Source organism: Anas acuta, chromosome 14 (genome assembly GCF_963932015.1).
Source record: "Anas acuta chromosome 14, bAnaAcu1.1, whole genome shotgun sequence".
In the NCBI taxonomy this organism is placed as follows: domain Eukaryota; kingdom Metazoa; phylum Chordata; class Aves; order Anseriformes; family Anatidae; genus Anas; species Anas acuta.
The window spans coordinates 7,052,155-7,068,602 of NC_088992.1; the positions used below are offsets into that span (position 1 = coordinate 7,052,155).

Consider the following 16,448-nt stretch of genomic DNA (forward strand, 5'->3'; position numbering starts at 1 on the left):
CTAATATTGTAGATGAACCAGGGAGTCAGTATGGAAGATGTAAGAACTGATGCTCTTAACAAACAAAAGGTGTTTAAACCTTACAGCATGAAGGAAGGATGAGTAAATGATTTTTTTTTTCTGGATTCCCTCAGGAAGAAACAGTTGGAGTGGACTCCTTTACAAATTAAACTTTCCTGAAAGAATAAAAGGTTATGCCATAGCTAAGATAATCATTCCTTATGTATTTCCCTCCTTGGGAAATGCAGCCTGTACTAAACTTCCCCTGGGGTCTAGGTGTATTTATATGTTATGCCAGTAAGTGAATTTTCTCATTTCATGGTTAATCCTTTATCTCTGTTCACTCCCATTATCTCCTGGAAACATAGCTGAGCAGGGTTTGGATGTCAGCTCTAGGGTGGAGGAAGCTATGAGAAAGTTCCCTTTGCAAATTCAGGAAATTATTGATACGTGTAAGACAGCTGAAGTCTAAACATCTTGGGCTTCTGAAAGCATACAGCACAGGTTTGCACATGTGGCCTTTGCCCCCAGCAACTTGCAGTCTGCCTTATTTCTTAGGTCTTCTACTTTTGTGCGTTTTATTGAACATACAGTTAACATTTCTGTCAGTGAACATCTAGAAAGAGAACAAAGCCAGTTTGACTCAAAGATTTCCAGAAACTTAATTTATTGTCTCTGTATATCATATATATTAGCAAGTGGGGTAGTTCAGCTTCCCCAGGGCTGAGACCCAACACTGATGCAGGGTGTGCTGTGGAAACTGGGCCCTGTCCCTACTGCCAGTTAAGCAGGACAGAGAGCTGGCAGAGCACAGGTCTGCAAAGCTAAATGTCATTTTTAGACAATCTACCACAGAATTATAATCAGGGAAGCAACAGCTATTGATATTCTCCCTTCCCAGGCCTTTTCTTCTTCCTTTGTAAGAAGATTCTGCTTGGAAGGCTGTGATCAGCTTAATCAGTTGCTATTATAGGGACTGGTGTTCACAGTAATTTATTAAATCAGTTTATTATCCTCTGAAACTTCACTGATCAGAGGGTGAAAACACTGAAGGAAAATTAAAACTAGTGTAAGTGCTGCCTGTTTGCGTAACAGCACATTTTGCTGTTTAAAAGGATTACTCATCTGTACCAAAACAGGGGGAGAAGTTAATTTCAATGATGTAGAGCTTTCTATTTCAGGGAGGCCTGGCTTGCACATTGTGATAGATTCAGGAAGAAGTATAATTCATTCTTAAATTGTTAAACAGCACGTTAGGCCCAAGTATCTAAGTAAAGATGAATGGGCTCGTTTGTAATCTTAAATGAGCGTGTCTGTGTGTGGGAGGCTGGGATAACCAGTAAACAAAGGCTGGGCAAACAGTTGCTTTTGGTGCTTAGAGAGTAGCCAAAATAACCTGGGGGAAAGAAAAACTAGCCCTGTGTGGCTGCAAGGAGATCCCGCAGGTCCTTCAATTCTCTTGCGCCATGTGCCCTACAGCTGGAGGGAGAAAGTTCTCTGGATTTTCAGAGTGTAGCAGCTTTCCTTTCTTCATAATTGAAGTATCTCAGCAGGAGGTAGGGCAGAGGGAACTTCTGTGGCATCTGAATAATGCAGGAAGGTGTCTGGGAAGGTTCCTGGTTTCTGCAGCGCTGCTCAGTCTGATGAGGTCGATAGTACTCATAAGAGCAAGGGCACTGGTGTCACAGATGTGCTGTACAGTGTAAAATGCAGAAGCCGAACTGATAGGTCTGAAGTAACACATGAACCATGAAGCACTGCACTAGGAGGGAAGCACTTCCCCTGTCCTTTCTCTGGGCATAAATCTTTGTCGTAGTTTCAAGCCCTGACTGGTACTTACAACGAATAAATATGTTTCTGTGCCCAGATCACAAATGTTGGTACCCCATTCCCTTCCAAATATCGCAGAGATCTTACAGGGACGTGCAAAAAGTCTTTATGCCAACCACGCCATTGTCATACAAGCTCTGCGTTGAGGCCTAGAAGCTTTACCCTGCCCTCCTCTGCAGAGGACACCTCTTCCTGAGTGAAAGTAAAGTGTTATTTTTTTCTGCAGCTACTGTGAGTTCAGGCATCTGTGAAAATAAAGGTTTCATGGAACGGGACCAAAACACTCTGCTGTCTTTTCAGCCCTGTGACCGGTTAATAACCTTGACAACTCAAAAGCCTGAGCAATGGCCACGTGATTCAGAATGTTTGACTCAAACCCTTCCAAGCACAGAAAGCAGATGAGCACTTCTCAGTTGCCTGTCAATCCCTGCAGCTGAGGTGAAGGCCTTCTCGATCAGTCAGGCTCTGGAGAGTCCCAAACTGCTCCTGAGCATGGGTCTGCCCTATAAGAGCCCGGTGTCTTCCTCAAAGCAACACCTACGTTTGTGTCTCAGGATGAGAATGACCAGACCGATCAGCTCTGCTTCCTGCAGGGCCCCTACTTAAAAGCAAAACCAAGCTCTGGGCTGCTCAGCAGGCCTGATGTGAGCACTTCTTGTCAGAGCTCTCGGCCTCTGGCAGCAGCCTGCTGTGTGCGCCCAGCTTGCCTGGGGAGGGATGGCTGCAGAGCCGCACGTAGCAGTGGGTTTTGTAGCTGTGTCCCCATATGCAATTGCTTCTAAGCAGGTGCTGCAGCTCTTGGTGTGTGATTTGTGGGAGGGGAAAGGGCACAAAACAGACGAGGCTTCATCTGTTAGCTGTGGCAATACAGTAGCTTGCTGCTGTCTGCAAAACCACACTGTGTAAGCTCAGGGGAATACGGTTCCTTTGTGTCCCATGGCAGCTCTTGAGAGGAATAGCTGTTTAACTTAAAGTACACAGGGAAAACAGTGTTTAAGGACACGTTAAAAACTTGACAACTGCTGAATCTTATTCACTGATAGCTGAGGGAAAATACCTTTGGTCCAAGCCAAATCAATTCAAAATAAGCTATAAAGCTGCCGGTGGCTTTGCACCTGCCTCTCTGAAAATGTGGCTGAGCCACTGGGAGGCAGAAGAGATGGGGAGGGAACCTTCCCACTGGAGAAGATCCAGCCACAGCTGCATGGAGACCGGCAGGGAGAGGATGGGTTTGGGTAACTTCTGCTTTGCCTGAGCAGTTTAGTCTTATGGATCCTGGGACTGCAGTACCATTTAAGCTGGTCTGTGCTGTGGATCCATGTCTAAGTTGCCCCGTTTCCCATTTATTTGCCTCTCTAAGCTTTAAAGAAGATAATCCTTAGGCTCCTCTGTCTGCATCCAGCTTCTACGTATGTTTGGTTTTGAAGTGGTAATGTTTCCTACGTGCCTGTTCAGTAGGGAAATGTGCAGTAGCTGGAATGAAAGCTCAGCTGGATGTAAAAAATCCCAGCCTTGGAAAGTCCTTGCCATGCTGCAGGTGGTCACCAGCCTAATGGTGTCTGAGGGTCGCTCTGCTCGGGTGGTGAGGCCAGAAGAAAGAAGTGCAGTAGCAAGACCACAGGAAGGTGTCCCAGGGAAAAAATCTTTGGGACTGCTTACCTTACGCAGGCCTGCCGAAGCTTCTATTCTTCCTTTGCACAGATTTTTATGTACAGTTCAAAATAAAGGAAACTATTTCCTGACTGGTGGTAGTTTTTAGAAATTCTTGGCTGGCACTGTTAATGTATACACTGTATATCAAGTTTATAGCAAAGTCTGTTAGCAAGCTACCAGCCTAGTTTTTAATCTAGAGATAATCTTACTCTCGTTTATATGTTTGGGCTATATTACTTTGCCCAGAGTAAGCACAGCCATTGGAATCCATCCAGCTCACCTAACAACTTTCATTAAAGAAAATTGTCCTTGTAATAAAAATTACTCAGTGTGACAAGACGCTATAATATATTTTTTAAAGCCTCATAAAATTTTGTAGCAGTTAATGCCTCTTGTTTGTTTTTGGAAATTTTCTTTTAAAAGTAAAAATTGACTTAATTTTGACAATATTTGTTTCATTCTTTTACAAACATCAAACAACTTCCATCTGGGCTCCTGAAGGCCAGGCTGGAGCAGGAATAGAGCAGGGTTAAGGAAAGAAGAAAAACTTCTCTTTGAAACGTGCATTTCCCTGCGTTTTGTATTTTTTTAGTGAGGTTGCTTCAAAGTCTGTGACTCTTCAGTAAAAGGAAGTAAATATGTTAATAAAGTCTTTTAGCTTGCTGTTCGTAATATGTGAGTCTTAAACTTATAAAATGCAATGATCATGCATGGATTTTTCTACAGCTATTGGGAGCAGCTTGTCTGAGCATCATCTCTCCTAGCAATGAGGACTGCACTAGATAACGTGTGGGCACTGCATCAGTGAGAACAGGCATGTGCAGATGAAGTACCTGCAGCTTGTCCTTGCCTCTTCCATCCGTCAGAGATATAAGACGACTTCTAGTCTGTGACACATTTCTTGTCAATGCAGTGTAGAGCAGACCACTTGCTACAAACATGAAATGTTTTGGTACAGTGTTTTTTTCCTATGGAACAAGAAACTGCGAGGCTGCCTGGAGGTGTCATCGCAGAAGAAATTGCAAAACAAACCAGGGTAGCTCAGAAAGGTAGATGATGACAAAACATAAAATTAGCCACACACAGGTGGAAGACAAACCTCTGGGATTTTTCACAGTCTCATATTCTCATTTCTGTTGAAACAGAGTCACAGGAGACATGAATATTTTCCATTGTTTTGGAGCCATGGATTTTTTTGGACTTTCCCATGTTTTATATCTCTGCTTTAAATAAATATTGCAGGATCTAATCTTGCAAATGCTACCGTATCTGGAGTTACCGGTAGGGGAATCAGATCAGACACAAATCTTCTGTGTGACAGTTTCCTCCTTTTATTATAATGAGCACTGGCAGCTACTCTTTTACTTAACTTGTCTTTGGTAGAATTATTAGGCCGTACCTTATAGTTTTTGCTTGAAGTGAGGACTATTTTTCTCTTCTGTGATAACCTAACAATGGCAAAGGATGATCTGTGATGTTAGACAATGGTGGCGGTCGCCTTTTTTTTTCTCCCCTCTCTTTTTTCTTTATTTTTTTCTTCTTTTTAAGTCTATATGCTACCTCATGAGGAAGGCAGATGTACTAATAATGAACCTAGTCTCTATGGAAGCCTCTTATTTGAAAAATCTGTAATTGAGTGGACCAAATTTCTGGTTGCTTGTGAAGATCTATTCATAAAGGACTTGAAAAGGATGACGAAAAAGTGTGCTAGACAGCAAAAAGTACTAAAGGCCTTATTGAGCAGGCAAACCTCTGTGGATATTGTGGGACAATTAGACTTGTTAGGCCAAAGAGTAAAATGCATTTGTGAGAATAAAATCCTGGGGAATGTTAAATAAAGCTTTGAAAAAGGTAAAGAGCTTGCTAGTATTACCTCCAAAGAAAAGAAGTCAATTTGGGTTATCTTCCAATGAAGGTAGGTATAATTGCTTGAAAGGGGAGGTGCAGAACTTAGGTAGTCAAAAGGATTTCACCTGCTTTTTCTTCCAGCTGCTAAAATGCTAATGCATAATTGCTGGGTCAGCACCATGCAGGAGAGCTCATAACTTATTTATTTGCCCTGCTCCTCTTTTCACAGAGCTATTCCAGTGCTGGACTTCCCTAGCACCCTATTCAGGGGTGCTTTTACACTGTCTGCCTTTTCAGCCCCTACCTTTTGTGCCTGTTTTGGAGTCGAGGAGGACTCCACTACACAGCCTGTTGGTGCAGGGGTGGTGTGTGTTCTAGGACCACTCACTGCACCTAGGCAAGCTCCTGCTTGGTTCCCTGAGGTCAAGGCATATAAACTGCAAGGTTATTTGGCTTTGAATGATCGCTTCCGTTGCAGTTTTTAGTGTATGAGATTTTAAGATTAGCTAATTGCTTAGATTTGACTGGCTGGCTTTTGCTTAGAGAGGCTTGTCTCCCTGATCTTTGGCTGATGGCAGCAGATAGTACGAAGCATTAATGAACAGTCCCTGGCACACTGTGAATGGGGTTTGCTGTCAAGTCAGAACTTCAGATGCCATTAGTGATTAGGCTAGCATCAGCTCTTAGCCCATTTTTGGGATTTTCTTTGGTGCTTCGCTCTTTGATGTAAAGACAGCTGTATGCCCCTCACTCTCTGTGTAGACCAAGCTTTTATTTCCACATCTAAACAAGCTATCCATTGTTTTGATCTCTCAGTAATCTTTTTCTGCAGCGTTTCTATCTGAATTCTTGTTAATCATGGTGACTGCAAATGTTTGTGCTATTTCAAATGTGGCTTCAGTCCATATTCAGTAGCATGAATATTCCCGTATTTAAATGCAAATATCTCCTCTGATAAGCATTTTATGTAGCCATCCAAATATATACAGAGGCTATGCCTGCCTTGCTGGCTTGGAGGGACATCTGGCTTTTTGCTCTTTTTGTATCTAAGCATGAGTGGATGGTCCTGTTTTGTGTTTAGAAGAAACCAAACACAACTTAAATGCACTGAGTGCAGCTTAATTCTAAACGTAAATTCTTCCATGTCTCTTCAAAGCTATGTTATTTTTCTGAAAAATGCAGAAATCCCTGCAGCCTGTTCAGATAAAGTTCTCCCAGAGGTCTGCTAGTTGACTTTCTTCTTTTCTCTTTCCTCTGCTTTTTTCCTTTTTTGTCTTGTACTCCTCCATCTTCTCCTTGGTCCCTCCTTTTTTTTTTTTTTTTTTTTAATTACTCCTGAAGTTTGAGAACATCTTCAGAAGTCTTGTTTAAAATGTTACATTTAAAATTTGGGTTCAAACACAATTATTATTCTTTTTTCTTGTTACTGCATTAGTTAACTGCTGTGGACCTACCTACCAGAGGCATCATTTTCTGGTAAAGAAGGAACTACATTTTGACGAAATTACTTGTTAAAGTGTTTTACTTCCTCGTTTTCATGCAGAACACCTGAAGAAACGCCTGGAAGATTATATGGCCCAGTTCCCAAACGTGAGAATCCTCCGAACCAAAAAAAGAGAAGGGCTGATAAGAACTCGGATGCTGGGGGCCTCCATGGCAATAGGGGATGTCATCACCTTCTTGGATTCCCACTGCGAGGCCAACGTCAACTGGCTGCCACCCCTGTTAGGTAAGCATGGTGGTGCTGAGTGTGGTACGTGGCTGCAGACTGAACTGGTAAAGAGCTGGCAATGCCTAAATGCCTATTTATGTTGATTTTTTTATTTCTACCTGCTGTTGTCTCCTCATGCTGTGAGTAAATGGACAAAAACACAAAATATCTTAAAAAGGAAGAGGAAAAAAAAAAAGAAAGATGAGTGAATTGTTGGCAACTTGTTGCCTGTATTACAAGATTTTTTTTCTGTGCTAGACTGTTCAAAAATCCTCTCATATGCTTAGTTTTATTAAAGAGTAAAGATCATATTCTTCTATTTCCTCGCTAAACAAAATCTTAAATAATTTACAGCTTGCTAGAAGAGTAAACAATAGCATGGTCATTCTGCAGCTTGCAGAGAGCAATTGCTTTATGATTCAGAAAAGACCTTTATGTACAGATTTTAAGTAGCTTCCAGTTTTTTTTCTCCTGTATAACTATATTCAGCTTCATAGTCTGCTAGCCTGTGGAAAACACTTCTTGTGAATAACAGCTGCTGGTATGTATTTGTGGAAATGTGTAGTCCTTTCCAAGGCAGTGCTCCATCTTTAAGGAGGCATCAGTTTTATGTTAGTTTGTTTCAAGGATGACAAATTGAAAGGACAGTGCCTTCTGCTCCTGGTGTCTCTGTGCCTCTGGCCAGCCACACCTCTACCCAGGTGCTTCTTGAGGAAATTTCTGTTTTAAGTAGCGAGCTGCCTTTTTTGTTTGTTTTTGCAGTGCTCAGCTGAGTGGAATGATGCTATCTGGATTTTGTGCTTGTTTTGGAGGGGTGTGTTCTCTGTGATCTGTGCCCTGCTGTAGATTTGGTAGGTTTTCCAGTTGTATGAACAGCTCTTCCCACGTTATTTAGAGTGGGCATCCTGCAGTATCCAGTTTGCTTTGGCTGCCAGATATGATGCTGTATGAAAGTAGAAACTTCCTCCTAAAGAAAACCAAACTCCTTTACAACCTCATTGCAAGTGATGTGTGCAAGTGCTCTCTGAGGTGTGGCTTTGTGGAATATGCTGGCAGCAGCAATCAAGTGGAGGTTTGAGAAAGAAGTCAGATTTGTCAGCAGGATTGCTGGATGGTAATGCTGGTGCTTTCACAACAGTTTGTATCTGGTAATAACGTAAAACATTTGCTGCTTCTTGAGCTCTAGGGAGGGAGGGCAGAATTAGCTCAAATGCCATTTAAATGAGAACATGTACACTGAGCTTTAATTTTGAAGCATAGAAAGGATTTCTGTTAGACGTGCATTGGAAGCTGAGACATCGTTTGTCGCCTCGGCTCTGAAAGTTAACTTCCAACAAGAGACCTTCTCAGTAATAAAGTATTTAAGAAGTTCCAGATGTTTATTCAGGAATTAATCCTGTTTTGTATTATTTGATTGGAAGAAAAGGCTGAGAGGAGGAGGTGAACTTGCATTTCTTGAGCCTGCTGAGAGTAGTTATGCCATTAGTCTGGATCGCTTCCTGCCAGATCCTGGCATAGCAATTAAAGCGAGGTGGTACAATGGGTTATTGCCCTGGTTTTGAATCCGTGCAGAAAGGGTTCACATCCCGGTCACTCATTAAAACAAGGCTGCTAACTAAGTAAATGATTGTTGTTTTTTTTAAACCTGGTGGTTTGGGTATCTGTGGTGGCATGACTGTGTTTTTCTATTCTGCCTCAGAGCGATGGTCATCATAGCAAGAGTGCCCGGTGTTTTGATGTCAATAGTTTTAGCTCTGATATCCCAGCTATCTCAGAAACACCAGATAAATTGATAAAATTGGAGCATCTGCTCAAAAGAGAATGAAAGGGGAGAAAGCTATATTGTTCTCGGACGACTTGGTATTTTGGTGCTCTTTTCGGTAATTTGATGGTCAAAAGAACCAACTGGTGCAGGTCTTCTAATGTGTTTCTCCAATCTTCAGATCGCATTGCCCGAAACCGCAAGACTATCGTTTGTCCAATGATCGATGTTATTGATCATGACCACTTTGGATATGAGACTCAGGCTGGAGACGCAATGCGAGGTGCATTTGACTGGGAGATGTATTACAAGAGGATCCCTATTCCTCCTGAGTTACAGAAACCCGATCCCAGTGATCCCTTTGAGTAAGTTACTGAAACGCAGCGTGCTAAGAGCTGGCTAACAAAATAACACCCTGCTATGGGGTTGGTTTACACCTCCGTGTATTAGAAGCCAGAAGCTGATTGTAAGCTACTTGGTTTTTGGCAGCTGTTTGCTTTGTTGATTTAAAAGAACTGTATTGTGTAGTAGCTGTGAACACTCTCCTTTTCATTGCTATTTTTTGCCACCTTAATTCCCGCAGAAGTTAACATTTCATTTAAAACTGTAATGTGTAACATTTAATGTGGTCATTTATTACTGAGATCTTTCAAACATAACTTAGTATCCCTAATGCTCTGCCAAAAACAACAAGCCAGTGGCAGCTTATATGTCATTCCCAGGTGGGGGGAGAAGAAAACCTAGCAGAATAATTACAGCAATTTTGATGATTGCAGTGCATTGCAGAAGTAAATCTGTGATCAAGTTATGTTCTGCTGTTGCTGTGCTTGCCAACATTGAGACAGTTCTGCTGTCCTTTTTACTTCTGCGGCATAAAAAACAACGACAAAAAAACACCCTTGGAGGTCAAGCTCAATGACTTGATCATACAACTGAGACAAAGAGCACTAATGTGCAGGATATGGGTCCCTCTGGAAGAGGTTATGTTCTGTCACTTAATGGTGAACTCTCTTGCCTCTTTGAAGGAGAGGCATTTATTGCTTCTGAAATGAGCCTGGTCTAGTCCTCCTCATTTGCAAGTGGGAAATTACTAGATAATGCAAAAACAATTGCTTGTTCCTGCAGGGCAGCAAATGCACTGTGAACTCTGGGTGGTGAAAAGAATGTTTGTGAAATCTTGCTTTTGTTTTTTAAATGTTTAGCTAGAGATCTGTATCCTTGAATATGTTTGTAATATGGAGTCTGGTTTTTCCTTAAGGTCTCCTGTAATGGCTGGAGGACTGTTTGCAGTCGATAGAAAGTGGTTCTGGGAGCTGGGAGGGTATGATGCAGGTCTGGAGATATGGGGAGGAGAGCAATATGAAATATCCTTTAAGGTGAGCTATTTTCTCTGGAAATTACTTTTGTTTTGAAAAGTAAGAATTGTTCTGAGACACAGAATGTGAATGATCTATCTTGTCCTTGCTTTTGCGTGTGACTAAAGGTGAAAGAGCTGGGAGTAGTAAGATAGTGTGCAGAAGAATCAGCGATGATGAGGGTCAGTTTTGGAGCGTTAGCTGGGGTGCCCCCGTTCTGTGCTCACAGCTGCAGATGCATGTGCTCTTCCCAGCAAGGGTAAGTCAGCTTGCGTGGAGCTATCTGTAACTGTTAGGCTTTTTGCACTCACCCTAGCAAGAAGATGAAATATTCTCCTTCAGTGAAAGGAATCCAGGCATCTCATTGCTCGCCTGGTTGAGTACCTTGGGCCTGAACTTGAGTTTCCCAGCGATGAGAGTAACTTACTGTCTGTGCTCAATCCATCTGAGTCCTGGCTGCGAGGAACCGAGCCTATTAATTACCCTGAAAGAAATCATCAACAATCGGAATAATAGCGCTGCTGCTGGCAGTGACTTCACATCATTATCTACCTGGCATGGGGACAGCTCTGTTACTTACTGCGTGATCAAGCTGCTCAGTTCGAGGGCTTTAAAGTAAGAGTTAGCCAAAAGCGCATACTAATAGTAACAAGGCACTGTGACCCAAAAAGACCACTGGTAGCTGTGTTATCACGGAATATGGCACTCTGAAATATACTCTAGGAAACCCACTGAGTTGCCCCACATTGCTTCTCTTCAGTGGTGGGAATCCTTCCCATAGCCTGTGGAGGATTAAGTAAAGATTTCAACATTTAACTCTGGGCCACAGCATGGTTTCTCTTTCAGAGATTGAATATATGGTGGATATGGGATAAATGGGTATATGAATATATCTCATAGGTGTCTGGGTGCCACTGAACTAAGCTAGTTGGCCTCAGCACAGGCCCAGAAGTCAGCAGCAATGCTCGTATAGTGCACAGTTTAGCTTCAGCAACCGAAATTTCTCATCTGTCTCCCCTGACAAAGTCACGGATGATGTCTAACAAAACAGATTCTGAGATCTCAATGCCTCTGGGCAATATCAAACTATATACAGCAAGCCGTATGACCATGCATATGTACAACATAACACCATACAGCAAACATTTTTTTTTCAGTCACAAAAAAATCACAAAAAAATAATAAAGCCAATGTGGAGATCCCTTCTCCTCTGTAACAGCAGCAGGGAGGGAGGGAGGGAGGGAGGGACTCGCTCTTTGGGGATGCCATTACAGGTAGTGCCATTTATTCTTTGTGTTGCATGTAACAAAATTGTGTAACGGTGTCATTCTCTGCAGGAGGGGTAGTGGCAGCATTCAGCCTCTTTTCCTTGGCCCTTTTCGAAAGTGCTGGTTTCCAAGAGTGATGACAGTGGCTGGGCAAGCCCTTTGTCTCTACTGCCCCAGCAGACAGTCACACTGCTTGATCTGCAGGAAATAAGGCTGCTTCATTCATCTGTTTGCTTATCCTCTCTGAAGCACGCTGTGTTTTATTTCAGGCCAGAGATGGTAATTTATGGAGGGATAAGTTTGCTTTAATTAATCTCTGCAAAGAACCCCTTTTTTTTCTTTCGTTGTGCAACAGAAAAAAATGAAGTTTTAACTGAAGGAGGCTTGGTATATTTTCAGAAATTGAGATAAATTTGATACATTCATCTGTGGCTGATAGATTTAATAATTCTGCTGGAATTGCAAGAATAGAAGGTTTGTTCATAGAATTTATGAAGCTATGACGTTTCCTGGAGAGCTTAGAGCTATGTTCTTACCTTTGGAAGCAGACTGAGATTTTGTAATTAAAGGGGCACTGTCAAATAATTTAAAGCACTGGGTATAGACATGGGGTACCTACTTTCACATTATTTATTATTTAATGCAGATTCAGATTCTAAGCGTGCCAAATTTACAGCTCAGCTTTAACAAAGAGTCCATTCCTATGGCTGGGAGTTGTGGGTGCAGGTACTGGTTTATACTGATGGTCTTTCAACCACTGCATCAGCTCTGGCTTTCTCAAGCCTCACCAGGAGGAGATATTTTTTTTTTCCCCTCAAACACATTCTTTTTTTTTTCGGCAATGTATGGACTGTACTTTACAGTTTTTTCCTTTTATTTTAAAATCCAGAACTCTGTGCCTGAGAGACTGCAAATAAACAAGCTTATTTAGGAGTCTCATGCCTTTCTGTTCTGAGATCCTATGTATTTCTGCCATCAGCTAGTTCTGCTGCATGCATTGAAGGAACGTTCAGGCTGAGAGCAAGCCAGCAGAGAAACCATCAGTCTTTAGCACCTCAGGAAACATTTAACCAGGGGATGGATCAAATTCCATTAATAAAAGCCTTGTTTCTTGGATGAAATGTGTACACAAAGCTTCACTAGAAAACACAGCATACAGTGGGGACAAAAATAATTTAGGCAAATGTTAAATTAGAAACAAACTTCCTAACTTGGGTCCTAACCCTAAATACTGGCTAGCAATCTCGATCCCTTAAAACAGGAATTTGTAGATTAGAAATGACAGTCAGTCTATCCATTTAGGACAAAAATGTGTGCTCTTTTGACTTGTGTATATGCAGAGTAGCTCGGTGTATCAAACCAATTCTTCTAAAGGTCTTCCTGTGTCAGGTCATGTTCAGGTGAAACAGAAGATTTCAGTCTTGAATTTTAGTTGCTGGCATTACACCTATTCAAACGAGCCGCATCCTTTTGTAAGCCTTACATGCAGGATGCTCCAGGCAAAGTGCTCTGCAGGTTTGTGTGGTGTGAGAACCATTTTCCTTCATCTCAGTGGATTAACAAATACTAACCTTTGAGTGCACTCTTGGATTTTGACGAAAGGATAAAAAAGCATGCACAAGTGTTTCTGTGCAGCACTGGCTACATTTCCTTTCTGCTGCCCCTAACTCTACAGCCCTAGTTTCTCTGTTCAGTGGTCACTTCTGACAACATTTCTGGTTGTGTCACTGAAGTTAGTGCTGACTGGGGCCTTTGCTGCTTATTCCAGGCACATACTGGCGCTGCTTCCCAGCAGCTCACGTTTGTCCACACTGAAACAGGCCTGGCATTTTGCTTTTTCTTTTTTTAAACAGCACATCCTGCTTAACTCTAAGGCTCTCAGCTGCAGTGAAGGGTGGCTTCTTTCTCCCTTCCTATCCTATTGATGCAGAGATCAGTTTCAGACTGTCAACTAGAATTTTTGCTCTCTGTTCACCCTAAGTGCTTAGGTCAGATTTCGGAGTAGCCTTCCACCAAGCACCAGCAGGAAAATGGGCATGCACACACCCCTGTCCCCCTGTGAAATGCAATTATTGGAAAGTGCTATCGTTGTGCAATTATTGGAAAATGCTCCAGACGATAAGGAGGAGCCGTGCTGGTGTGTATTGTGCAAACACACAGATCCCAACGCCTCTTTAGTCACCTCAATCTTTTATAGAGCCGTAAGTCCCAGCTGTAATGGCAGCTGATGCTTACAATGCAAAGAATTACAATTTTCCTGAATTACTGTTTGCCCTTGCTTTCATCCTCTCACTTACCTCGTTACGCAGAGAACCCCCTTGGCTTCTCCTCCGTGTCCTTTTCTTCCCACCTTTCAGTGTATGCTCAGACACCCAGCCAGCTTCTCTCCATTGATCCACCCCATGCGCTTTATATTTGTTGTGCCTTGCAGAAGCAGCTTTCTTTTCAAGGCTTGACTCACTCTTTTGTGTGTGTGTGCTTTTGTGTTTTTTTTTTTCTTCCTGTCTTGGGAAGCATTGGCTCATCGTGCTGCAGTCTCTGGAAACCATAAACCTTGTACACCCGGATAATTTGTGTTCACACACCAATCGTGGTATTGTATTGTGTGTTTGAGAGGAGAGGTTTAGCTGTCTTACGTGTCATTGTTTCCTGAAATGGCAGAACGGGAATTGGATCAGAATAACATTCCCATGTAGAGAATAGGTGCCGTGTTATCTTCTGCTTTCATAGCTAAGTCAAAGGCTCTTGAGTCACTTTATGAATATGGAGTTATGGCTCTCCAGGCCACTGAGAAGACTGAAATAATACCACCTGTGTTATTCACTTTTCCTGTATATGCTTTAATGATTAGGGAGAGATTGTAGCCATAGAGAAATCTGCTGCAGTATTCCCACTGACCTTACTGTAGCCGGGTTTTCGGTTAATTCCAGCAGATCTGTCAGCTGCTAGGTTCCTATCTCAAAATGTAGATTGGTGAAATTGTGCCTGGGGAGGAAGAGAGATTTCCTGCTCTCTCCTAATGAGATCTGATTAGATCATTTTGTAAAGCCCAGCCTGCCGGACCAGCTTTAATTCTTGTTCTTGCAGCGTTCCAGTAAACTGTTGTTTGGAATTAAGCGCATCAAGTTCAGGCTCTGATGTTTGCTGTCATGTCAGCTAGTGAGGTTAGGCACCAGCTCACCCTTCTATAAAACAGCAACCAAAAAAAAAATAAAAGAAAAAAAAAAGGAAAAAAGAAAAGCAGCTGGCTCCCTGGACTAAGGAGGATGCAGTCAGTGGCAGGCAGTGTTAGAGCGGAGGCACCAGGAGCTCCCCCCAGAGCAGCGCCGTTTCAGCTGTTTGGCAGCGCTGTATTTTTAGCAGTGTAAGTTCTGATGTGTCATGCCTGTGAACTGTGGCCTTGTTTAAAAACAACCAAATATTGCCAGCCGAGTGGAAGTGTTCTCTCAGCTAATGCGCAGCTATTTTGGGTTTGCTTCGCTAGCAGTTATTCCTTGACAGGCCCTCGAATGTGATTCCCCTGACCTTTAACTTTCTAATGCTTTTGTTAGCTGTGTTTTACTGATACACGTCACACTCTTCCCCTCTCTCCTTTCTTCCAGTTTTATAGATAAGGGCTGGTAATTGTCTTTATGGAGGTTGTAATGAGTTCTGTCACCGCACAAAGAAGCTCACTAATAAAATAAATCAAAGCAGCAATGAATGAATGGAAAGCGTGCTTTTAAAATTAGATTTGTACTGCGAGTGCCACACTGTCACTTGCAGCATGAGACAATATTAAAAAAGCACTGAGTTGGCAAAGTACCTGGAAAGGGTCGCGGAGGTGTCTGCTAGCAGGAATTAAGAAGCCTTCTGCTGGCTCCACACAGCGGTGTTGCAGCATCTCTGGGGAGTAAATATTGTAAGGCATGATTAGGAAAGGAGCACGTAAAACTGATCGTAGGTTTTACTTATGCAGTAAGTCAGTTGAGTGGCTTTTCTTATCATGTCATTACATGGGTTTATGTAGTGTCTTCCTGTGGGCCTGGAGTCTTTTTGTACCAGCAAGGAGCTCTTGGCCCCACATCTCATCTCTCTGTCTAGCCTCCCGTACCCCTTCATCCCGGTGTGCCATACAACGTTTGGGCAGGCAGCAGGGCTAACAAGCTGGTGTTTTCATTCAGGATTGCTTTACCCTAAAACACAGCTGGTTGTGAACCAACGGGGCTTACTTGGTGCTGGTGCAGCGTACGATGTGAAAATACAGGTTGGTGAGGGGTGTTTCTGCCTGTGCAACTGAGCTCTAGGCTTTTCAGCTCTTCCTGCAGGGTTTTTTTTTTTAGTTCCCAGGTTCTGGACAGATCTGTTGCAGCTCTTACAGCTTTGTACAAACCCTCTGTCGTAGAAACAAACAAAAAAATAATCTCAAACTATTCTTTTCTCGGTCTATCTGTTAATTTCCTAGTGGTGAAATCACATCGTGGCTCTCTGTAGTAAAACGCGCAGCAGACAGAGAATAGGAAGCATTTCTAATTCAACAAGAAACTTCACAGAAGCCGAGTGCAAGTTTCTTTTTTTATATTCATCTCTTCTGCACCAGACTCTTAAGACACAGCAGGGACAAAAGGAATGCAATTCTGTAGGAGTGTTTGTCAACTTTCTTCTTGTCTCTCTCTCGCCGTAACGGCATGTAATTAAGTACCTTGAACTTTAGAAGTTGTCTGTGAAAAATATTCCACTAACTGAGAGCAACCAGCCTCCATTAAGTTATACACAGTCAGCAAATGACTGTAATTATTAGGGCCAGTAGACAGAGCTGAAACTCCAGAGGACTTTAGTGTCAGAGCTAATAATTATGCAGCAGCCTTGGCCAAATATTTCTCTGCCGAGCTAAGTATTTAATATTGTCACCGTGGAATATTAATAGAATTGCCTGCTATGTGTGAAGCTGTTGACTAAGCTCATCGTACGGTGAACTGTGGTGGCTCAAATTAGCCACAGTGAATGGAGAGCTCAAGAGCTCTGCATCAGCTTGCAGCACC

General features: G+C 42.5%; 1 protein-coding gene across 2 annotated transcripts in view; it reads left to right on the forward strand.

Annotated features, from left to right (window-relative positions):
* GALNT10 (polypeptide N-acetylgalactosaminyltransferase 10) overlaps nt 1–16,448 on the forward strand; it is an 87,364-nt gene that overhangs the window by 57,691 nt on the left and 13,225 nt on the right. For both annotated transcript variants that reach the window (XM_068698469.1, XM_068698470.1), the window contains exons 5-7: nt 6,875–7,060; nt 8,986–9,169; nt 10,063–10,180. In XM_068698469.1, coding sequence (XP_068554570.1) covers nt 6,875–7,060; nt 8,986–9,169; nt 10,063–10,180 — 488 coding nt within the window. The remainder of the gene's footprint in view (nt 1–6,874; nt 7,061–8,985; nt 9,170–10,062; nt 10,181–16,448) is intronic.